Below are 25,151 nucleotides of genomic sequence, written 5' to 3' on the forward strand. Positions count from 1 at the left end.
TCTTCAGTGGTGGAAGGGGAAGAGGAAACCTATTTTTATTTCCACCGCTAGTGTTACTGTTCACAGTATTTACTTCTCGTTTTGCCGTCGGTGTTACGCGTGCCCGCCCGCCCCCCGGCGCAGCCACGGCGGCGGGCCCGCGCTGTACGGCACCGGGCCCGCGCTGTACGGCACCATGCGGTGTACGGCACCGGGCCCGCGCTGTACGGCACCATGCGGTGTACGGCACCGGGCCCTCGCTGTACGGCACCGGGCCCGCGCTGTACGGCACCATGCGGTGTACGGCACCGGGCCCGCGCTGTACGGCACCATGCGGTGTACGGCACCGGGCCCTCGCTGTACGGCACCGGGCCCGCGCTGTACGGCACCATGCGCGGCACTGTCGCGCGGCGGCGGCGCGGCGGCCAATGGGGAGCGGCGGGCGGTGCAGGAGCCGCCGGGCGCGGACGGGACGCACGTGTGTGGTGAGAGCGGCGGGGCCGGGCCCGCACAGAGACCTCCATTCCTGTGGCCTCCCAACAGTGCCGGGGAGCCGGGCCTGGCGTCTCTGGGGAGCGGGAACCGCGACCGTGCCCGGCTGAGCCGCTGTGCCGCCCGGCGCCTGGCTCCGCACCGTCCGTCGGGGAGGGTTTGACTCCGCCGTGCGTGTTAACCGGGAGGCGCGGGCTGTCTTTTCATCACAAGGGAGACCCGGCGGTCCAGTAACCCTGTCTCCCGCTCTGTTTGCAGTGTTGTCGCCATGGAGAACAAGGGTAAAAAGAAGTTCGGGGGGAAGAATGGAAAAGCGCCGCGTGGAAAAGTGCCACACGGGAAGAGGAAGTTTAAGAAGGATAATGGTAAGAAGGCAAAGGCGCGCTCATAGGAGCCCTGGCCCAGTGATTGTAGTAGTGTACTGGCACGTATGGAGGTCTTTTTGGTTTTTCTTCCCTTGGTAAATTTATGCATGAAACCTATAGTTTGGGAAATGAACGAAGAGAAGTGGGTGTTGTCTGCCTGAACTTCAGTAAGGCTTTGACAGTGTCTCCCCTCCTGTAAGATCCTCACGGAGGTGCTGGTGAATTACAGGCTGGTGAGGTAGATTGAAATCTGTCTGAAGGGCTGGGTCCAGAGAGTGGGATACTCTGGTTGGAGGCCCCTGGTTAGCAGGGAACCCCAGCAGTCAACACGAGTTCCGGTTCTGTTCAACAGCCTCATGGGTGATGTGAATGATGTTGCAAAGTGCACCATCTTCAGATTCACCGGTGACACAGAACTGGAAGGAGTGGCAGATGCACCAGAGGGTTGTGCTGCTCTCCCGGGGGACCTCAGCAGGTGGGAAAATGGGCTGACAGAAGCCTGTGAGGTTCATCAAGGAGCAAAGGGCAGACTCCTGCAGCTTGATGGGAACAGCCCTGTGCACTGGTTCGTGCTGGGATAGAGCAGCTTTGCAGAAAAGGCCCTGGGGCTCCTGGTGGTCAGATGAAACATGAGCTAGCCATGGCTCATTGGATGCTGGGCTGTGATAGGTGGAGTGCTTTGAGCAGGGTGAGAAAGGTGAGCCTTGCCCTCTCAGCTCTCCCGGTGAGGCTTTGCCTGGAGTGCTGTGTTCAGCTCTGGGCTCTTCAGTGAAATAGAGACATGGACTTACTGGAGAGAGCCCAGTGAAGGTCTGCAGAGATGATGAAGGGACCAGGGTATCTCTCCTAGGAGGAAAGGCTGAGAGATCTGGAGCAGTTCAGCCTGGGGAAGACAAGGCTGAGGGGGACCTTGTGAATATACACAGATGCCTGAAGGAAGGGTTCAAAAGCAGAACCAGACTCTTTCCAGTAGAGCCCAGCAACGGGACCAGAGAACAGTGGGCACAAACTGGAACACAGGGGGGTCCCTCTCAACATCAGGAAAGACTTCTTTACTCTGGGGGTGACTGAGCACTGGCACAGGTTGCCCAAGGAGGTGGTGGAGTTTCCCACATTTCCCACAAAAGCCACCTGAACATGGTCCTGGGCAACCAGCTTTGAGTGGCCTGGTGTAAGCAGGAGGATTGGACCAGGTGACTTTCAGAAGTGCCTTCCATCTGTAGCCATTCTATGACTACCTTGCATTCAAGATTACACTGACTGTACGAGCAACTAACTTGGAAAAGTAAAACTGAAATGCTTTAAATAGGTTGCATGGAAGGCCCATTGTCTCTAGTTGATTCACCTAAGATACTCTCAATCAAAAATTTGGAGTTGGTAACCTTTTGATTCTAGATTTGTTTTCCAGCATTAAGAAGAAGTTGTATTTGAGAGATGAAGCTAGGTTGTGTGGAATTGCTGTGGATTAGGATTGGGAAGACTCCTTTCAGCAATGTTTGCTCCCTTCTGTTTAGAAAAGATGATCTCAGAACAGCCCTGACCATAAACTGTGAAAAGATGATATGGGGACTGATGACTGTGATGTCAGGGATAGTGAAATTCTTGATGTAGAATAATACTTTTTATGCCTGCTGTGTGGAAAATAATTCCTGGGCTGAACTTCCCCAGAGAAAACTGGCACACCCGGGGGCTGCAATGAAAACACTGGCTTTGAGAAGCATGTAAGAATTACTGTTACAGAGTTTTTATTACAAAGAAGTTTAATTCTTGTTATAGTAGTTTTTTTAATTTTGAAGCAACATAATCTCTCTGATAGCATTTTAATTTCTGGTTTGTTGGTTAATAGATTCAGGTCCACCAAAGAAGCTCTTTAACAAAGGAGATGAGGAGGGAAAGCCTAAATCCATTTCCAAGAAATTTGTTAAAGGACAGTTAAGACCTGGAAAAGCTACTGTCAAACAGTTCAAGAATAAACAGCAATCAGAAAAGTTTGCAAAGAAGAGGAAACTCCAGGATGGTGAAGAGGGAGGTGAGCAGATTTTTAAGCCTGGATACCAGTGGAAGCCAGGGTTTGGGAAACACATTGTTCATCTAGACCTTCCTCTTTCTCCCTGCCTTGTTATCACCTTTCAAATTGGCTGAATAACTCCAGATTTACTTCCAGTTTGGTCTTTGCTGTGGGAAAAATTACTTCCTTTGGTTAAGCTTGAGGTTGAAGTCATGAGATTCAAGTTACAAATTTTCTTGGAAGTCAAGAAATTTTCTTGGAAAGTTACAGTAGGAAATTTAAATAACTGGCATGCCATCCTAAAGCTCTGTTTATTTTAATGGCAGTGCTAAGTGGTTGGCTTGTAACTGGCAATTTTGACACGTTTGGAAAATAGAGAGCTTTTCATAGACCATTTTGGAAATGTAATCGACTGTTCTTAAAGTACTTTCTATAAATTTGGGAATAGAAATTCATGACACAATGTTGATTATCCTTTACATGTCTAATTTCTGTGGTCCAAACAATCTGGTCACCTCCTTAAAAAAAAAAAAGGACATTATGGGTGCTACCACTGCTTTTACATTTTATAGCTTTTTTTGTTTGTATGTTTATACAGAAAGACTAAGTAATTTTCTCATTTTATCACTGCTTAAGTAAATTTGTTATTTAAATTTGTTTCTTCTGCATGAGATCTTCATCTTGTCCCTTTTCCTGCTGTAAGGCAAAACTTTACTGGGACAATTAAGCAGCATTGTAAAATGAGAAATGGAATTTTATGTGAGGGGATCTGAAGTTCTGCAGGAAAATGTTACTTGTTTGTAGGACAGTAGATGATGTTGGGTATTTTACTGTTGCTGTTATTGCAGATTTGCAGAATGGCTTTGCATGAAATATGCATTGGATGTGTGGAAATCTTAATAGCAACAGAATGTTCTTATTAATCTGCTTTAAAAAAACCTGAAACCCAGAGAAAACCTCTAAATGTTGTTTATAAGAGTAACTGAAGGCTGCTGTGTATTGCATAGTGGCACTGCTCTCAAAGCCTTACAAGTTTTGCTTGTAAAGAAAAAGAGAGTGATAGGGGAGTGATATAAAAATCAATAATATGCATTGTAAAAGGAAAGCATGTTTTTTTGGATGGGAAAGACATTTAAGTGCAAGGTGCTGAATACCAATAAGTGATGCCTTAAGGTCTAAAAATTTAAAGCTATGTCTTTAATGTTTCTTTAGAGCCAATAGTTAGCATGACTTGCTTCTGTGAAGCCATGTATTACGAGATAATGGGTTTTGTCAAGGTATGAATAAAGCTAAAATCAAATTCTTGATCTTTTTCCGTAGTTAATTTTTGGCACTTCTGTAATGTTACTTTGCCTGAATTTTTTGTGCGGAGATGTACAGCTGTTGTATAGTAAAATCCCACTCTTAAGGAATTTGACTAAATAAAGCCTTTGTAAAAAGGCTTTAATTTTTTTCCTTTTTCTGAGTTTCCAGATATGTATTTTTGAGTTAGGGGTCTCCTTTTAAGAGACCGAAAAGGTATGTATATATATGGATGTATATAGAGTGAATTAAAAAGGGAGAACTACTTGGGGCTGCTGTAGGCTGCTAGGTACATCTTAAGTCAATTTTCAAGGTGGTAAGAGATTAGTGATGCATCCTTTGACAGCTTTGAGGAAAATTCATTGTTTGCCACCTTCTTCCAGTATTCTAGAAGGAGCAATTGCTAGCTTAGCATACTTATTCAGTATTTATGCTTTCATGTTAGCTAGCTGGGTAACAGTAGGCAAAGGTTCTGAATTGCTAGCAATTCAAGTCATGGATCTGCCATAGTTTATACTGATAAAGAATTCCGTTGCTCCTCTTTTATTGACTATAGAAAATGTATATACTTTTGTCTTAAGGATCAGATTCTAAGAAGCCAAAATGGAGCGACTTCAAAAAGAAAAGGAAGGAGTTAAAGCAAACCAGACAAATTAATGATAAAAGTAATTATGACATAATTGTAAAATCGAAGCAAATATGGGAAAATGTGAGAAGGTAATAAGGATTTTTTTCTTTCATTCCATTAGCTTTTAGTCAGAAGTTGCCTGAATACTCTCTTTCTCCTCTTGTAGTTATATAAAACTGTATTTTCACACCGAAACTCCATGGGCGAAGAATAACGTTGCATGCAATTTTGTAGGTTGTTCAGAGTACGGTAACCCATGGTGCTAGAAATGTTTGGATTGAACTTGTATTCTAGGCTAAAATTTGTGAGTAAGGGCTTAAGGGGTTGTCTTACTTTTTTTTGAATCCTGATGCACAGAGCATGTACTGATTCACCCTGATCCAGCAGTGGGATTACTGCATGAGTTTTTTGTGAAGGTTCATCTACTCTGGGGATGTAATTCTATACCTGTGGCCTCATATCAGCAAGCCAAGTTAATTTTACTTGCTCTAAGTATCTTTGCTTTGCAGTTTTGGCTGTAAGATGGTTACGGATCTTTGGAAGTGTAAACAACTCTGACTGCAAATTTCAGTTTATGTTTCAAATAATGTTGTTACTCGAAAGAAGAATAATGTTAAAGTGTGGATATCTGGTTTGGTTTCCAGGAACTGAAGCAGCTTAATTACATCTTTTTACAGGCTTAATGAATGACAATATAAATTCAGATTAGTAGAAGCTAACCTAGTTTTATTTTGTACTGTCTTGCTTCTTAATTTATAGATATAATTGAATCATACAAAAAAAAGCTGCTTCCTCAATTAAAATAGTTTTGCTGGTTTTTTTTGCTTATAGGAAGAAATGCCATAAGGAGAAGAGAGAAAAGCTAATGAATGAACTACAGAAGCTTCTTCATGGGAAAATTAAAAATGTAGGAAAAACTATTGGCATAGTGCATGAGTTCACCAAAGCTGTTCACACAAGTTCTTTAAAGAACTGTGTACTGTAAAAGAACTTCTAATAATATAGCAGTGTAGTACCTGTTCTTCCAAAAGCTACAGGGAATTCTTTTAGACTGTGAGTAAAAAGAAGAAAAACAGGGCTGAAAGACTACATTTGGCACCTCTGTTTCAGGACAGTAGTCCTGGGATACTCTGTCTGTCAGCTGGCTATTTAAAAGGCTGTCTGTTTTGCCAAGCAGCTTTAGTGCAGTGAAATTTAATGTTAACTGAGGTTCAGGAACTCAGAGTTTTGATTAATTACAATTATTGCTTTGCAACTTTCTAGAGGAGATAGTGTCTTGATGCTTAACTATACTAAACAGTCTCTTTGCTTTGTTCTTGAAATGCATAAATTTGTAGTGAAATACATGTTGGATCTTAAAGTGGTTCTTGATATTCCATGCTGAAGTGGACGTCACTGTGAAATGACAAAGGACTTGAAAAAAAAATGAGATACCATTTAATGGTTTTATTTCATTATGGAAAACCTTAATGCATGTCTTTAATTGTCAGCAACTGCAAGTATTGCCTGTATTTTGTTTGATAGAGTACTTGTAAAGGGGTAAAAGACCTGAAATCTTAATTTGTTATAAACATATAACTGCTTTTTTAATTGGCATTACATGCTACACATGGCATGAAACTGTACCAGAGAGCATGTACATTAAAATAAATACGGTGCCTAATGGCTATTGAATGGCTGGCCCAGGGTAATGAAGTATCTGTGTCCTTCAGCTGGCATTTGCACATGATTCAACTCGAGTGATCCAGTGCTTTATTCAGTATGGCAATGAGAAGCAGAGACAAGAGACATTTGAAGAATTGAAAGGTACTTTCTTCCCATTTACATTTTACCTTTATGTTTCAGTATTGCTGTTAGGAAGCATTTGAACAAGCCATATTGTTTTCTCTTTAATATTTTAAAATTTTTTTTCTGAACTAATGCGTCATTTCTAGTGAGCTCTTCATCCTTATGTAAGTAATGACATCTTGTTTTGTGAAGTTTAAGTAGTGAAAAATAAACCAACTAAATACTTCTCCCTTCTTCTAGATAGCCTAGTAGAGTTGAGCAAGTCAAAATATTCCAGAAATATTGTGAAGAAGTTTCTTATGTATGGGTGAGTATGAGGTGAATTTGCTCATCTGTGTTGGGATGTTTCATTTCTAGTGTGAATGCTACTCTTGATTTATAGTGCATTTTTCATGAATAAAAAGTAAGTCTCTGAAAACATCTTTATAATAGGGATGAGACGGGGGAGTGGTATTGCTAAGTGTTTTTCCTTTTGCAAAACATAAAGCTAAAGCTGTACCCATCAGGGATAACGTGCCAAAAAAAGGTCAGATGTATGCTCAAAGTTGATCTTTGCCTTAAAATGACCCTGGCTTTTAAAAATTTTCTCTGCCTAGTAATTTGGAATGGCATCCTCTATTCTGTAGAATTTATCCATTGGTTTCTCAAAATGCTTATCATTTCTCCATATTCTCAGCTTTCTTGCCATGTTTCCTAAGTGCCATAAGGCTAATCCAGATGTATATATTTCATGGGTTTTGTGCTAAAACTTATTACCTAAATGTGTTTTCAAAAATAAAACTATTGATAGGCAAGCTTACCTCTAAAAGTTTTAACTCTTGCTATTTATCTTTCTCCGTGAAACAGGACAAAAACACAAGTTGCAGAAATAATCAAAAGTTTTAAAGGCCATGTGAAAAAAATGCTCCGTCATGCCGAGGCGTCTGCTGTGGTGGAATATGCGTATAATGACAAAGCCATTCTGGAGCAGAGGAATATGCTGACAGAAGAACTATACGGGAACACTTTCCAGGTTTACAAGGTCGTGTTTCAATACTTTGTAGTTTAGGATGGTTTAGCACCTAAGGGGGTTCTGTTAGTAATATGTTACCTATCTTACCTCCTATTTATTTTGATGACATTTCTTTCTGTCAGCTGTCCAAAGGTAGAGCAGTTTAGCGTGTTTAAGTGTAATTATTACTTGCACGTTTCTAGTCTAGATGAAATTGTTGTGGTTTTTTCAGTTTAAACTATGTAAAATATTTTATGTTCTTGTGTGAGCTTGCTCTGCTCATCCAAGACAGTCTCTATTATCATGTAGTTGCAGTCGTAGTATCATCATGTCTAGCCTGCAGTCATCCTTAGTGAGATAAGATTTAGGCTTAATTCCCCATTAGTGCTGTAGATGACTCTTGTGTCAGAACTGCCTTATGGCGGAATGGCAGAATGGGCCTGTATCCATATACAGTATGCCATTTAAGCTTAATTTTTAACTTTCCAAAAAGTACAACCTCCTTTCTTTTGAATTCTGTTTTTTTTTTTTCTTGCTGACTTGAAACGTTGGTTTCCATTGTAGTCAGGGATTTTGCTGCAAAGTATGAAACTGTTTTACACAATTACGGGGGAGTGACTTCTGCACCCTGTTGTACAACACAGCATACTTTTACCCAGGATTTCTGTTAAAACTGTATAAGAAATTAACAACTGATTTCTGAACAGTATTCCTGTTTTTTTTCTTAATAAGAGGTTATTATAAGTTTTAATTAAGCATTTTGCAACATTGTATTAGAAAGGTGTGTGTACTGTGATTATGGGCAGTAATTTGTTCTGGGAAGCAAAACAACCCATAAAAACAAGTGCAGTGATACCTTTTGTCATTCCAGCATTCTTGGCATGGGTGCTTCAAGTAGCCATACATTTTGGTGCAAACCTGAAACTCAGCACAATGTAGGTTTATTAAAAATGACAATGTAGTCTTTAAAAAGACCCCTCCAGCAGAGATAGTTCAAAAAATATTCTAATTTTCTATCTAGTTAGACTGTTCTTCCAACAACAGATTATTTTACAAGAGTTACCAGTATAATTCTTTAGTTGAGATACCAGGAAGTATTTCTGTATGGAAGGTGTATGGTATATATTCCTCCTCTCTGCTGTTCCTGATCTGAAATTGAACTGGGCCTTTGTCAGCTTCTCAGTTCACACTGACTTGTGTTGCCCTCTGATGTATGTGTACATGTCATGCAGGATTTCTGTTTAGCTGAGAAGCACCTTAACATAATGCCAGTTTTGTGTATTTTACCTTATGTCTGACAGTCTCATGAAGAGCTGACATGATTGGCAAAAAGCAGCTCAGACCATGGAAGTAGTTTTTGTTTACTAATGATGAATATTTGATTTGTGGAAACTTAAGTTTACAGCTTCTGACATACTCAGAAAAGGTAGCTTTTTATTTTTAAAATGGTAAAAATTGTTAATTTTGCAGAAAATAATTTTTGTTTTGATATTGTTCATTATTTTTTATTAAAAAGGGACTAAACATTATAATTTTCCATAAACTCTGATACTGGGAGCAGCTAAACCTCTGGTTGTGTGTTCGTTTCAGACACCAGTTGTCCCAACACTGGATAAAGTGTTAGAAGCTCAGCCTGAAAAGAGAGAGGCCATCTTGGATGAAATGAAGCAGATTCTAACACCAATGGCACAAAAGTAAGGACAAAAATTGATTTAAGTTGTGGCAATCTAGTGTGAACCACTTTGTTTCTTACATACAAACAGTGACATCAATATTCTTATAAGCTCATATGACAGTGATACAGATTCTTTTAAGCTGTAATGTTGCTATGTTGTGTAGTAAGTAACTATGCTTTTGTCCCAGGTGTCAATAATGAATAACTTACCTTAATACTGAACTCCACTTCTATAAACTAAAGTGTCCCCTGCCCAAGTCAAACCATTGGTAGAAATCCCACACTCTGATGTGTTTCCATAATGCATTGTTAGATAAGCTTCTCCAGTGGTCTTTATGAGATAATAGGTTTTATAACTTTTAAATTTCAGTAGAATCTTACACATATTCTCAGTGGTAAATGTCTAATCCAAACTGACTCTGTGTGTTTTTGCACACCATCCTACCTAACTTTTTTAAATACAAATGAGGTATTGCTAGCATATGTTAAAATGATTATTTGTGAGGAACTTGTTGTTTATATTCATCTATCCAAATACAGAGAGGCGGTGATAAAGCACTCACTGGTACATAAAGTATTTTTGGACTTTTTCGTTCACGCTCTTCCAAAACAAAGATCTGTAAGTATGATTATTTTGGTTTTGGTCTTCTTTTGCCTTTTCAGTGAAATGTTTTTATCTTTTTGTGAAAGTATTGTAAGTCAACTAGACAAAAATACACATCTTTAATTTATAGAGTTTTACACATCTGATGGTTCCAGATGGATGACTGGGGAGTAGTGTTGTATGGAGATTTACAGTCACAGTGGACTTCTACGTCAGTGCTTGTGACACTTGAATTTAAAGAAGAAGATCTAGTGAAATGATGTGATGTTTCCTTTCTTCATGCTGAGTGGTCCTTCTCAGCAGTTGGGGAATAATTAAAGCCAGGGCCATAGCTTCCAGTAGTTTGACTTTCCAGTGTGTAGTTTCTTACCCACTTACAATAATTGCCCAACAATCTCTTGATCAAAATACAGTGAGATTGGGCCCTTCTGTGAGCACCCAAATCCTTATCTGCTATATCTGTATTGCATTCCAGTTTTAATATTACCTCAGGCATTCTTGCAAATACAAGGCCTAAATCCATTTGTGTGAAGTGCCACTGTTTAAGCTGGTATCTGGCAAGATTTCACCAGCCTTGTCCTGGTTCTCCAGAACCATCTCACCTCAAGCCAGGCAGAGCCTTCTAAACTTTGTCTCTTACCTTCTTCTGCCTATCTGGTCTCTTGAATTCTGCTTTGTTACTTTTAATAAACCCAAAATGAAGGGCAGTGGAGTGACCTATTCATAACCTATTCTGAATCTGGATCTTGCCTAATTAAACATTCCTGTGCATTCTCAGAATGCTTCTGGATTCACAGGCTTATGTGAATCGGCAATAAGGCATATCTCCTTCTTCTTGCTTGGCCTTCTGTGCAGATGTGCTAGTATATGGACATCCTCTTTGGGGTTTGGAAACCCCTTCTGCAGATCTGTTCCTGCCTGTACATACAGCTGGTGACACCAATCGTGTTGTGATTGAGCAGTTTATAAGTAATTGGTCAAATGCTTGGAGCCTTTGGCTGGAGAGCAAGAAGAAGCTAGGGATAGAAAGAGGGATAGGTGGGAGCTTCATGTTGAATAAGTCATTGGATAGTAATAGAGGTAGTATCTAGTAAGCCAGGAGGGGATTGTTTGATTTTGTTTGGTTTTTTCCTTTGGCTGATGGTATTATTTGTCAGACAGCTTCAGAACCTCATTCCTTTGATATGAAGACTAACTTTTGGCTGAATCTTGTCATACATGATTTATAACATAGCCTGGTGCTTAAATGACTTCTTCGTTCTTCTTACTTTCTGGCTATTGCCCTGTATATGTAAATAAATTACACCATCTTCAAAGATTTCTCCCTAAATTAATAGTTGTCTTCGTCTCTAATTTCTGTTTTAGTTCTGAGCACCGTGACTTGATCTTTTTGTAATTGAATAGCTGACAAGCTTCAATACGGTTGTGGTTTGATGAGATGATTATGATAAACAGTATAGTTTTAAAGAAAGAAAGCTTGTATACATTTACAGTCTCTTGGACTCTTTTTGAGGTAGTTTTTCATAGGTGAAGGCAATGAGAGTGTCTGTGTAGAGGCCAGAGTGGTTCTGTAGTGTTGTGGGCAGACAAAAAGATTCTTTCAGGCTCTCACCCACCTACCTTGAGATTTCTCATGCCTTTTCTTTAACCTTTTTGCTTTATCACCATTTCTTGCCCAGGAAATGATAGAAGCTATCAGAGAGGCTGTCATCTACCTGGCACACACTCATGATGGAGCCCGAGTAGCAATGCACTGTTTATGGCATGGCACTCCCAAGGTAATGTTTGGTTTCCCTCTACTTAGTTCTCTGTGATTGGCCACACGGGCCCTTCTGCTAGTGCACATTTTCATGCAGTTAAGAATTTGAAAGCAAGGTTAAAAACTGGCACCTCTTTATCTATTGACAAACACAAGCAGTAATTTTTTCTTTGTGGATCAAATATTTTCATTAGAACTTCTATAGTGGAAGCATCTCCTTTTATTTTTAGCAGAGATTTTGAAGGTGTCACATTAAGCTTTTCCATTTTAAGATTATTATCCTTTCATTTATCCCACAGGTTTCTTAATACCAGTGAAATTGACAGGAGAAAGAGGACAGTAAAAAAAGTCGTAATGTGAAAACGTGTTCGGCTTTGGAATGCTAAGACTTATAAAATGTTATAGGAACTGTGTTTTAGTTTTATCTGCTGATATAGTATCCTGAAATACTTTAGGTGTAATGTATGGCATCACCTCTTGGAAATACTGCAGTGCCTCCTATGTTTTTCTGTATTAAAAAATAAAAAAGCAGTATTAAGTGCTTGTTAAAGAGTACAGAAAAAATTATGAAGTTCCTAGGATCTAGGGGTGGTAATGAATCTAAGAAAGACTGAGCAGTGATTGCAAGAGCCAAAAGAACAAGCATGGAGGGAACTTTCTGACAAGAATTTCTTGCTAGTAGTAGGGGTTTGCAACAAGCTAGAGGTCCTGTTGAATAGGTTTCTTTCCAAATGAAGAGATGAAATTTATTCTTCTTTAAGTAATAAACAAAATACGTGTGAACATATGTGGTGGTTTGGGGTTTTTTGTTTTGTTTGTTTGTTGGTTGGGATTTTTTCCAAGTTTTTTTGGCATCTTCTGTTGGTGGGCTGGACTTGCAAACATACCACAGCACTTCTCTTGGATTGAGTCGGAATTCAGGTTTAACTTTTTGCACTGATTCTAGGTGAAGACTATTACAAATGTGAGTCTTTGGGAAATAATACCCTTTGCTTTAGTAAGCAAATTAAAGGTTATCTTTTTGAAAGGTATAAATAACAGTTTAGTTACTCAGAATCACTGGTATTCAAGGCTCATTTGAGTTTCCTGTTTCCTTTTGAATAGGACAGAAAAGTCATTGTGAAAACTATGAAGACATATATTGAAAAAATAGCAACGGTGAGTGTTCATTAACCATTTATTTCATAGTCTCTGAAACAGAAGTACTTTTATAAAGGCTGATTTGAATGTTCTTTGGTACTGGAAACAATTGTGAGGTCTCAAACTAGTCTTAAAACAGTGATCATGTATTAGATAATATGAAATAATTGAACTTTATGGAATATTTAGAGACATACCATTGTGGGCACTACATGTAGTACTATGCTTCTTTAAAGTATTTGAGTTCATTATTAGTCCTAAGTTTTCTTTCAGCTTTTTCTTTTATGGAACCCAACTTTATATTGTATATTGGCTTGTTGGTTAATTCTCCTTGGTTGGGAATAAAACAAACATGTATAAAGAAGAGAAAAAAAAAATCAAGATGTGTTGGAAACATCATTGGAAAGGCTATTTGAACATGCATATTTCTTATAAGATGCTCAATATTTTTTTCAACTCAGGAAGCTTCAAAATGAATTAATGATAGAGTGACATACAATGGAAGAAGTCCATGTTTTATTTTTTTTTCTGAGTAACATGTATGCTTGGAGACTGCAGCACCAGGAGAGTAACAGATGCAACCAGATTTTCATAGAGCTGGGCAAAACTGGAACTGTGAAGAAGAGCTTTTTATACGTCTTCCATTCCTGGTTGCTGTGTTTTTCTGTTTGCTAGTAGTTGATGTGGTCTCAGTCAGTGACCTCCAAAGTTTTTTGATCACATCATGAGCGAACATCCCCAGTATGTGTATATTTATGTATAAATTATGTACCTGTACTACTGTACTAGTATACATTATAAAATGTACACAGAAATAGAAAATTTAAAAGAATAACATAAAGATTGCCAGAGGGTTTTTTTATTTATTAATGGGACTACAATGGATTGTCTTGTGCAACCCACTTTGGGGTCCACTGGTCTAGGTAATGTTTCTCTCCATAATTTCTTAATACCACAATAAATGAGTTGTTACATTTTATAAATGATATATTATATAAAAGTGTAAGAGAGTGGGTGAATAATAGCTAACAAAACACTGGAGCACTGCAGATGTGGCTTCACTTTGAGGTACAGTCTCACTGACATACAAGTGAATTGGGTTGTGCCCTTCAGAGTATGCTTGGACTTGCACTCCAGCAATGCAGTGGAGGCTGTATGTCATTGCAGACACATGATCTCCAAAAATACAGTGTGTGACTTAGTTCAGTTTTAAGCAAATTCACTATAAAGTCTGCATGTAATGTTTCTGCAGGAAAATCCTGTGATTTCAAATGATGATTATACAGTAGGATTAGATTAATAGCTTGGATGTGATAAAACAGTGTATCCACTTAAAATGGCAGAGCTACTTTTGTTTGAACAACATATTCCTGTTAACAAGGCTTGCTTTTAGAGAGTACCTAAATTTTGGGCTTCTCTCCTTAGATGAAAGTAGTCAGAATTTGTTTGTGGTTCATGTTGTGTTATGGTTTAGACAAACTCTCAGAAGTACCAATTCTAAGTCAGTATATTCATAAAACTTGACTGCATGTCTGATGTCTCATCTTTGCAGGGTGAATTTTCTCATCTGGTCTTGCTGGCAGCATTTGATTGCATTGATGACACAAAACTTGTGAAGCAGTTAATTATATCAGTAAGTAGTTGAATTTTTCCTCAAATAGTATATTAAATAGTGTCAGTGTGTTTGCCAGTGTATAGGAGGATAAGAGTAGGAATCCACCTGCTTTTTTAAACTATTTAAATACTTTCCATCTTTTCTGTTTCATTATATTTGTGTATCATGGTTAGTTTTTTATTTTCATAGCACACCTTAGCATTTTCCTATGTTTTTTTAGTTATTTATTTGAATTAGTTTTTAGGCTAGATTCAGTGCTTACTGAAATTTGCCCTTTTTATACATGTTCATTCTGGCTAGTGGGTGACTGGAGTCTCTTTAAAGTTCATGTCTTTTGTCACAGAAGTTTGAACTCTGCAAGTTTCAAGAGATTAAATTGGTGAAAGACTTCAGAATGTTACCTCATACAATTTACAAAATGCAAAAATATTTGCATCCTGTAATCAGAGTTCTAAGCAGCTTACAGTAGTACTCGTGCTGTGACTTCAGGGACTGACAGCTTTAGAGACAGTGGCAGGGAAATAAAGATGAGGCAAATGTTCTGCATCAGAGGAGGAATATGAGAAGAAAGGGGTTCCAATGAGGCTTGCTTTGAAAAATATGAGCAGTTCTTCCCTTTAGCAATTTTGTATAGCGGGGAGTTGGGATTTTGTACCCTAACATGGAGATTTGGCTGTGCCTTTTTAATGGGTCTGGAGAGATGAAAGCATCTTAATGTGGAGATGGCTTTTGTTTCTCAAGTATTTTAGCTGTAATTGCAGCTAGGTTTTGTTTTCAGATCCCAATCTGCAATGTAACAACTTCTGGAAAAGGTCCAAGCAAATAAGTCCTGACTTACCAGAGCTGTCTTGGTATGAGATCGTTGAGGTGTTCCTGTATGATGTTACAAGCACTCTGCTTTCTGGAGAGTTTATTAGTTCAGATACTCTCTTTGTCTTTAGCTGAGCTTCCAAGATGTCATTTAATTACTGAATCATCTGAGATCAGTAATTAATCCATCATTGAAGATAATAGAATGTTTACCATTTGATCATCCTACCGCATCGATCTTGACAGAAGAGTAAGGGATAACAAGGAGAAGTAGCCTTCACACATACAGAATTGGCCCATCAGGGTTTATATGAGGTCAAACATAGGGAAAGGATGGCAGGGAAAATTAAAAAAAAAAAAAGATGAAAACCAGCTCTTCTGATAGTGAATGAAAACGAGTAGCAGATGGTAAGGTGGGGGCATCTTAAAATCAAGCATTGAAGCATACTCTTTGGAAGAAACCAAGCCTTAAAATTGTCTCAAAGAGCAGTTTTTTCTAAAATATCTTATACTGTTTATCATTCTGTCCATAATAAAATTTAGCTGTAAGAAGGTAACAAAACTAATAAGATTTGAGGTGGAGAAAAAGTAAAGGGTTTTTCTGTTGTTGTTTTGTGGGTTGCTTTGCTGTTTTGGGGGGCTTTTTTGGTGATATTACAAAACTCATAATTTTTGTGGATTGGCAGCACAGCTGGGAATTTGCAGGTAAGGGAAGGTTTTAAGCTCTTTAAATCCTTTGAGGAAGGTCTTCTCATCATCTCTCAGCTTCACAGACTCTTAATCCAGGACCAGAGAATATGTGTGGTGCTTTGAAGCTTCACATGTAATTGGAACTGTACACTGTGAGCTTGACATGTGTAAGGATTCCGGCAGATTTTAACGTGAAATCCCTCTCTTTCATGAGGACTCCAGAAATGGGTAGCTAGGAAGACACCACCAAAGAGAGACACCACAGCAAAGAGACACATGTCTGTGTCATTTAGAGTTTTTCCTGGTATACTTTCTCACAGATTTGATACTGAAAGTGACCGAGAACTGTTATTTCATTAGTGTTTCATTGTTGTTTGTTTACTCTTACAGGAAATAAATGCTTCTTTGCCCAATATAATAAACAACAAATATGGAAAGAAGGTCTTGTTGTACTTGCTAAGTCCTAGAGATCCTGCACATTTTGTTCCAGAAATCATCACACTTCTGCAACAGGGAGATGGAAATGCCTATAGGTAACTCAGATATGAAGGTTATTTTCCTTGGAGTCCAGAAGAGTTCACACAACTTTCTGTCATAATTTAATTTCAATTTTCTTCATAATAAATCTAAGTAAAGTAAATATATAAAAATTATACTAATAAGTATTATTAGATACATTATTCTGTCCTTATTTTTTTATTTTTTTCCTTTTTTTGTTTTTGTTTGTATTTCACATAATATGGTTAGTAACCAGCAAGGTATTGGTGATCAGTAGTTTACCCCCTTTGTAAAGGGCAAATATTGTGATACGTTCTGTGTGTAAACTCATATATCAGATTTGGTGCAGAAGAAAATTCGTAATATGCGTCACTGGTGCTTTGAGTTGGATAAAAGTATATCTGAAAATCTAGCAATAAAAGTTAAAATTACTAGTTTGATTCCAGTCTCTGGTATTGACATTGGTGCTTATCAGCTTTGAAGAAGGAGCAATTTTAGATGACTAGTGAGCTGTGTAAGAGATACATCTTGGTAGTTGAGATAACAAAATGAAAATAAACAGGGTAAATTATGATTAACAAAAAACTCTATGAGGTTTAAAGGCAGTCAGCTTTAAACACTTTCTCGCTCCATGTGTTCTTAAACTGTGTGAGCAATATGTGTTTAATTGTGTGTGAAACAAAGGGAACATTAATGCCTATATTTTAGTCTTACAGTAATTTATATCTGTCTCAAATAGCATGTATGTTATGAATTTCTTGTTGCTTAATGTGCATACAGAGCAAGTCTTCTACATAGTGTGCTGTCCTTTTTCTCAGCAAGAAGAATACTGAACTCCGTCACCGTGAACTCCTGGAAACCATTTCCTCTCCTTTGCTTGAATATTTGCAAGAACATACCCAAGAAGTAGTGATAGACAAAGCTACCTTTGTCTTGGTTGCTGCCATCTTAAGAACAGCACTTGGTGACATCCAGCCTGCACTAGATGCAATTGCTAATTTAGCAGCAGAAGAGCTGATTCCGGGTGGCCGTGATGGACAGGTATTGTACAGAGGACAAGGTGCTGAGATCTTGCAGATCTTCTGTATTACTAGAATAAAGTCCTCTCTTTTTCCTTTATGTAAGACCTCAGCATACTGCCCTAGTAGTACTTGCACATTAGACGTGATCCTGTTTTCTGACATTTGGATTACATGTTTTATTATTATTTTTGTTACTACATCTGACTGGAGTCGTGGTGGCTTGAGCCAGTACTTCATATATGTTGTAGAGCAAGTTGCTTCATGATCTTGAATCTTTAGAACTGCTTTAAACATTTTGTGGGAAGGTAGCTGACAAGCTTGTTACACAGTCTCTCTTTTAATGTGCAATCAAGCACTTAGCAAAGTTTTATATTTCATTTGACTGTTTACACTGAGAATGACAGGGTCTCAGCTTTCAGATATGCATATCTTCATGTAAGAAAAGGTCTTAGATAATAGCTGTTTGTCTTTACAGTATTACCTTCTCTTCAAAGTTCTGCCCCTCCCCTGTTTTGTTGAGTTAAACTCAGTCAGATATGTGTCCGTAGACTAGAAAACAAAAAAAATGCAATGTACACTATATTTAAGATAGATGTCCTCCAGATTTCCATAGTTGTGCTGGATTTGCACTGTCTTTCCCCTTCTTTAAGATACACATTTTACAGAATTTTACATGAACTAATGTTTTCTGTGACTTTCTGTGAACCATAGCATAGTGAATTTTCAAGTCTGTGAAAATGCAAAAGGTCTGGAAGTTCTTGCAGAAGCAGGTAGACCAAGAGATTCTGCTCTGTAATAATGAAGTCTTTGGAGGAGTGGGTGAAATGTTGTTTGATATGGTTTATATTACTGAAAGTTAAATGTTGCAGGGAAGATGGTAAAAATTAAACTGGTCAGTTTGAATAAGTATTCAGAAACTTGCATCAAACCTCTTTATATTTGTGTGGGTGATAACTAAATGAATCAGTGTGATGTAGTGTCTGAAGGCAGAGTGAATAAATCAAGCAGAAGTATTTATGGCCAGACATGGAACTGCATTTTGAAACATCATCACTAAATAATTTGGTTTGGTTTTGGTTTGTCTATTCCCCTTAAAGCTTCATATTGCAGAACATCCAGCAGGACATCTAGTTTTGAAATGGTTAATAGAACAAGATGAAAAAATGAGAGAAAGTGGAAAAGAAGGTATGTTGGAAATTCAGCTTTATTTGATCAAATTGACTTCAGACTAATTGCTTATCTGACACACACTTAAAATAAGATTGTTGCATTTATTTCTTTGAGTATACTAATACATGCAAAATTTAACATCAGTGCTTCTATCTTTTTGCTGCTGTGAGCTGCTATACAAACAGAATGCCAAGGATATGTTTGATTTTTGTGCAAAGCAAGTAGTGACTGGGGGTTTTCGCAGGAGTTTACTGTGTATTTGGGACAGAGTTCATTCCTGTTCTTAAAATGCGTTGATAGCTTTACTAAATTGTGTAGCAGTTTAAGGTATAATAATAGAAACAGTAAAGTCTTTCTGACAGGAACCCCTGTTTCTTTAATGCTCATGAGCCAAACTGTAATCTTGAGTGTGTTCATTGATGCTGGTGGATTAATGCTTTATAACTGTTATTACAATAATTCGTGCACAAAAATAGGACAACTTTGCTAGTTTATGTTCCATAAGGCAGATAATGAGCACAGATGTTCTCAGTTTAGCTTTTAAACTTATTTTATTACATAACTAAAATCTTGTTGTGTGAGTCACCCTATCCTAATAGTGATTTCTTTTTCTCATACAAAAACCTCAAAAAATGAAAAGGACTGAGTGTCAAAGTATAATCTGAGGGAACTTCTTTGTGTGTAGTGGTTTTTTTTCTATAAAATTATCAGACCTTGTTAAACTCTTTATTTCTTTTCTTCTTGCTACACTCAGGTAGCCACCATTTCCTTTAAAATATGTTCGTTGTACTTTATTAAATGTTTCTGAAAGGAGGCTGTTTTCCTACATCTCAAGTAGATGATTAAAAATGTGCAAAGGGAAAGTTTTATGAGTGTCTTTCAGAGGCTCGCCTGAGATGATGATAGTAATCTGGATTTATTTCTGCTAACATCATGCAATTCCCAGTTTAAGCGCATGCTGTTCCCTTTGGTTTCCTCCAAAAAGTGCCTTGCAAAATTCTTGCTCTGAGTTCATTGAATTGGCATTAAAAACCAAGCAGTTGTTATTACATGGGGAACAAGTTGTGTAAAAACTGACCTGTCTTCAAGTGGAATTTGGATCTAAAGTGATATGAAAAATAGCTTCAGTGTTTGTTTGGAGGTTGGAGTTTGTTGGGGTTTTTTGGCATTATTTACTGCTAAGTTTGCTCAGCATACAAGTTCTAAGAGCAGTTTTCATGAGGTTCAGTTCTTCAAATTCAGACTAGGTTCTTTGTTTTGCATATGTCATTAGTGTAATATGCACTAATGCACTGTTGTCTAATAAATTTAAAGCAGTACTTATAAGTAGTCTAGCATCTATGAAGATTATGCATTGCATTGAACAGTCAGTTATTTAGAGGGAACTTTGTGAATAGTTGGTAACTAAAAACTGTATGATTAAATCGCTACTAGAGAGAACTTTCAACAGGCTTTTTTGTATAAAGATACTGTGTAATTTTTTTTCTTCTCCCTATCTTTTTCCCACATTTTACAGTTTGCTTTGGAAGAACACTGGTGGAGCGGGTTGGTATTGAGAATCTGAAGACCTGGGCAGAAGTAAATAGAGGTGCCATTATTCTATGTTGGTATGTAAGGCACATGGCCACTTCTGGTTAGATTACAGTGTTAATTTCTTGAACAGCCAAGAAAACATCAGTTGAAATTTCTACCAACAAAATGTACTGTATTTCATGCAATTTGCAAGTCTTCAATGGAACAGGGAAATGGAAGAATTCAAGCCAGAGTTTCCATAGGTTGTTCCTTGAACTCTGTCTTAGTTCTAGGAAGTAGCTCAGTATTGGAAAATATGAAGATTAGAAATCAAATTTATTTTTAAAGTTGTGCCTACCATGTCTTGTTTTACAAGCACAAAATTCTCAAAAGAGCAGTCTACAAATACCTACATAAAAATAATTAATGTAATTAATGAAATACCTGGGACTGGTGGCAGCATACAATAATTTGGAAATTGTTTTGTTTTGGTAAATTATGCTTTGTGTTGATCTCTTAATTACAAAACCTAAAAATTTCTGATCTTGGAATAAATAAATGTTTGGAAGAGACCATGCTTAAGAACAGACTATGCAAAGGCTTATGATGAGCTAACTGGCTCATGACTTTGAAGCAGCGAACCATGCAACTGGTGAGATAAAAAGTATTCCACAGGAATCAGACTAAGAGTAACATTTTGTTTTATCGAATGTGAACAGCTGTGTTCATCATCGCTGCTTTCGCTTTGTAGCTTCCTGTTGGTAGAAACCAAAGGTTTTGCCTTTAACCCAAAGTGTGTGGTCTTTGTTCTGTAACTTCTCTGTCAGCCTTCCACTTCTGGCTCCTTGTAAAGACTTTCACTGAACCAAAGTCAACAAACAATTCAAACAGACAACATGATTTTGAAAAATAAATCCTCTGCTTTCTTTTTGCTGCTCTACTTTTCTTTGTCCTGAAGTTACTTTAGACTCCTCACTGTTTGCTTTACTTCTCTGCTACTTTGATGTTCTTGCTCTTTTGCAGGGTGAATCAAAAGCCGTTTTCACTTCTGTTAGTTAATCTGAGTTCAATTCTAACTTTGTTTAGGTATTATGATTCAGATCACTAGTGGGAAGAATTGCTAGTTGAGGAGTAGTTGCAATCCAGATACAAAGCCAGTTTGCACAACATCTTAATAGTCATATGGATCTGGCTGTTAAGATTGTTCAGCTGCCAGAATGATAATGCTCTTTCTTTGCCTCTCATAACAGGCCTTTAGAATTTAGTAAATGCATCTAATGTCTGTACGGTGTAGTTTTGTTAGAAAGGCTTATTTATGACACTCTATTAATTCTTGGAGTTTTTGCCTTTGACTCAAGGCTGAAGAGGTTCATTTAGCATGTGGTGTGGCTGGTGTATGTACTAAGCTGTTTAGATTGTCCAAATAAAGTTGCAAAGTAAAGTAACAGATTTTTTTTTCCATATTTAGCGCTTCAGTAGCTGGCTATCACTGTGCAATAGTCTTTGAATAGGCTTTGAAGACTTACAGATAAAACAGGAAACTATTAATTGCTTATTAGAAAAAACTAGCACAGTAGTGGTGTATTTTATGGAAAGGTCTGTGAGGAATGGCAGTCTTTCTCCCTCTCTGCTATTACTCATGTCACTACAGGATGGGACTTCGACAAGTGTCCTTTGTTACCAAGCAGGCGAGCTTATCTCCCAGACTGGCAGTATTTTCACCAATATTGAAACTTAGAGGAAAGAGAGAAAAGAGTGTATTGCTTCTTTGTTTGCTTCTTTGTTTTGTTTATTTCACTGAAATCTGAATCTTTGGTAGATTAAACTTCTCTTGATGACTTTTTAGGCATGAAGTCCTTTTGTTTAGGCAGCTGAGAACACAAAACCAGCTCCTTTTGTTCCATTTCATGTGACACCTGCTTACCTCAAAAACATATAGTAATTAATTGCATTTTTGTTTAACTGCATGCACTGAAGTCAAGAGATTATCTAAATCATACAGCAATAATAAATTGAATTTAGTCTGGTGTAGATAGTAACTACAGGGGTTTTTTTACATGATATAATTATTGAGTTCTTAAAAACCTTCTCATTTAAAAAACCCAGATACTTCTTTTTCATAAGGGAGCTCAGATCCCTGAGAAAAAAGTGATTTTCAGACAATGCCATTTCCCCCTGAAGCCGTGATTGATTTTTGTTTTGTTGTTGGCTTTCAGAAGCCATCTGTCACATTCATGCAAATCAGAAACTCAGAATTACTCAGTGAGTCCATTTGAAGGTTTTTGGCTATCTAGTAATTATTTGTCAGTTACGAGCAGCCATTGCATGTGCTTGACTTCTTAGTTACCTGGTGTAACCTGGACCTTCACCTTTCCTTGTCCTACTTGGTTTTAATTTGATTTTTATAAAAAAAATGTGGGGCCTGGTTCCAGCATAATACTAGCTTGAGGAGTCCTAAGGTAATGAGAGGACCCTCTGCAAGCCAGCCTAGTGTATAAAGTCTTGCAAGTACTTGAATGTCATGGATGCAGGTCTGTTTACTTTCCTATATATGAATCTTCTGGGTATTTTTTAATTTGTAAGTGATGTGTTACACCAGCGTAGAAAATGGACAAGAACTTACTTCACCAAATGTCTTATTGACCTCCATGTGTTATTTGTGTAACCTGTAGGAGTTACATTTTATATCCACAAAATACATATGTGCCAGCTTTCTAGATCTTATAAAAACTTCCAGAATAATAGTTTTAAAACCCCCCACTATGTTCACTGTGTTGGTCTTATCAGACATGCAGATGTTCTGTATTAAGAATACCTGTCTTGAAATACCTGTGGTTACTAGAAGTTTGAAAGCAGCTGTACATGTGTAGCTGTCAGCAGATGAAATTAATTTTTAGAAATACATAAAATGAGGTCCAAAGTGTCTTGCTATTTTGTGTGCTCTTTGTCCCTTGTGGCGAGTGAACCATGTGTACTTCTCTGTGTTAATTACCAATTTGATGAGCACATCCTTTGTCAGTGCTCTTGACTTTCTTGCTGTTGTCAGGGGTACCTGACTCACAGAAAAGATGAGAAAGTATCACCTCACCTGTGTTGAATGTCCCATGTGGTACTGCCTGTAGTGTTCCATCTGGCACAGGATTTGAAGTTCTAAAGGAGTCAAAATATAAATCTCATCTTAAGTTACGTTAATTCCTTTATGTCTTTGTTCAGTTCACCATGTCTAATCCTTTTTTAAAAAGTAGGCAAGAAACAAGCTTTTTGGAAGCTGTAAATTTGAGAGCCACTTGGAAGAGTCCTAGGGATTGTAAGGACTTGTAGTATCACGCAGCCTGCTTGACACCAGCACATGGGTGTTATAGTTTGTTTCCAGTCTTAGTTTATTTGTATGTCAAACTTGTAATTCTGATTTGCACACATGGTTTGCACACACTGGCTGTAGAAGACACTTTTTTTAGGCAGTGTTCACTCATCGTTTTGAAATAGCAAGTTAGCTGTGCCATTACCTCTGTTGATTTTCTATTGCAGTCCAAGAACACTTCACTGTTAACTAAAGGAGGGGAGAAGGACAGTCAATACTTATGTTGATCTGCATAGTGGAGAAACTTTTTCTTTTCTAATAGTATTTTACATCTTATGATGAATTTCCTTGTTTCTGAGAAGAAAGTTATGTTCGAAATCTGGTTTGTTTTCTAAAAGTAGTATGTAAAAGGAGAACAGAACTGGTAAGGGTTTGTAGTCCTGCACTAAATGTGCCATGGAAGTACCATAGTGAAGGTACTTGAATGTATTAGATGTATGGCACTATATGCAGTTTTAGGACTCCTGTTACAGGAAAGGTATCAAAAACTGGACTGAGTTTAATGAAGGGTGACCAGCACAGTCACGGGCTGGATCCCTTGGCCCGGTAGGAGAGGCTATGGGGCTAAGGCTGTTTCATCTGGCAGAAGGGGCAGCTTGTGGGCACCCAGCAGCATCCCTGGCACCCACGGGAGGGGATGGAGGGAGCTGGTCCCTTCACAGCAATAGGGGGCAAGAGGCAGTGGCACAAGCTGAAACACAAGAGGCTTAGGTTGAAGATAAAGGAGCAGCCTTTTCCCCATGACGATGGTCCAGCAGTGGGGCTGGGGCCCAGGGAGTTTGGGCTGTCTCCAGCCTGTCAGGTTTCAAGCCAAGAGTGGGTGAAGCCTTGGACAACCTGGTATGACCCAGTGTTTGAACATGCTTTGAACAGGGATCAGCAGTTCCCTGCAGACTGATTAATTATTTGTTGGTTATGTTCTCACTTGGTGTTTCATACTTTTTGGAATGTTTTTCATCTTTTTATAAGAGGAAGTGACAGAATCTGGCCTGAACTATATTCTTCCTAAATAGTTATTGTTTTCTTACATGGACAGCTTCTTTTCCTATGACCTGCATGCTGACCTTTGACATCCTGTAATTTTTCCTGTTTCTTGTAGCCTTCTCCGGAGCACTGATGAAAAAGTGGCAAATACAGTCAAAAAAGGACTGAAAAAGCTCATCCCAAAGCTGAAGCAGAATAAAAATGTAAAAGGAATAGAAGCATTACTGGAGAAATTGACTTCCTAATGTAAATGGAGATAAAATTATTATTTACATCAGTGCAATCCACTGAGATTTGGTAAGATTTTGCATCATGGTTGTTGAAAGAAGCAGTGTATGCATTTGTATATTAAATAATTTCTAAAACAACTGGTCATTGTACTCATTCTGTTGCGCACAGTAGATTGTTCTCAGAGATTGAAATCTCGAGAAGATATAAGAGCTACTGGAAACTTCTGAACACATAATCAAGAAGTTAAACCTTTTCTGATAACTTACTCAAAAATGTTTTGAGTCTTGTTAAAATTTGCACATATGTTGTCATGGTTACCATAGAAGCACAAGCATCTGTTCTGGAGATATTGTGTACAGGCAAATACACTGGTTCTTAATCCCCTTCCCTCCTGATTTCCTCAAAAAAACAAACAAGGAAAACAATTCAGGTTCCATTCTTACCCTGTGATGGAGGCCTTCCATCATTAAGAACTAACAAGAATAGAATGAAAACAGCGTCTGACCTTTTTCAGAGAAGGTCCTGAG

At 38.1% G+C, this 25,151-nt stretch overlaps 1 protein-coding gene across 2 annotated transcripts; it reads left to right on the forward strand.

The window, feature by feature from the left end:
- Positions 1 to 368: 368 nt before the first annotated feature.
- On the forward strand, positions 369 to 24,761 carry PUM3 (pumilio RNA binding family member 3). 2 transcript variants are annotated; one of them, XM_051788440.1, is made up of 18 exons: positions 369 to 464; positions 730 to 836; positions 2,683 to 2,865; positions 4,728 to 4,863; positions 5,606 to 5,681; positions 6,487 to 6,580; positions 6,803 to 6,869; positions 7,409 to 7,583; positions 9,144 to 9,247; positions 9,769 to 9,847; positions 11,512 to 11,610; positions 12,696 to 12,749; positions 14,284 to 14,364; positions 16,237 to 16,379; positions 17,163 to 17,385; positions 18,464 to 18,551; positions 20,053 to 20,143; positions 24,509 to 24,761. In XM_051788440.1, exons 1-18 carry the CDS (start codon positions 370 to 372, stop codon positions 24,636 to 24,638), a joined length of 2,025 nt encoding a protein of 674 aa, XP_051644400.1. In that variant the 5' UTR covers position 369; the 3' UTR covers positions 24,639 to 24,761. The 2 variants fall into 2 exon arrangements, with proteins under 2 accessions (XP_051644400.1, XP_051644401.1); XM_051788441.1 differs by lacking the exon at positions 369 to 464 and adding an exon at positions 471 to 641.
- The last annotated feature ends 390 nt before the right edge of the window (positions 24,762 to 25,151 follow it).

The sequence above is a fragment of the Manacus candei genome, unplaced genomic scaffold (assembly GCF_025592945.1).
Source record: "Manacus candei isolate 608988 ecotype Guabito, Panama unplaced genomic scaffold, ASM2559294v1 h1tg000024l, whole genome shotgun sequence".
In the NCBI taxonomy this organism is placed as follows: domain Eukaryota; kingdom Metazoa; phylum Chordata; class Aves; order Passeriformes; family Pipridae; genus Manacus; species Manacus candei.

Coding starts and splice junctions, on each gene's coding strand:
- PUM3 (XM_051788440.1), top strand. CDS start 370: ATGCGCGGCACTGTCGCGCGGCGGCGGCGCGGCGGCCAATGGGGAGCG. Junction 9,248..9,768: donor CTAACACCAATGGCACAAAA/GTAAGGACAAAA, acceptor ATCCAAATACAG/AGAGGCGGTGATAAAGCACT. Junction 11,611..12,695: donor TATGGCATGGCACTCCCAAG/GTAATGTTTGGT, acceptor CCTTTTGAATAG/GACAGAAAAGTCATTGTGAA.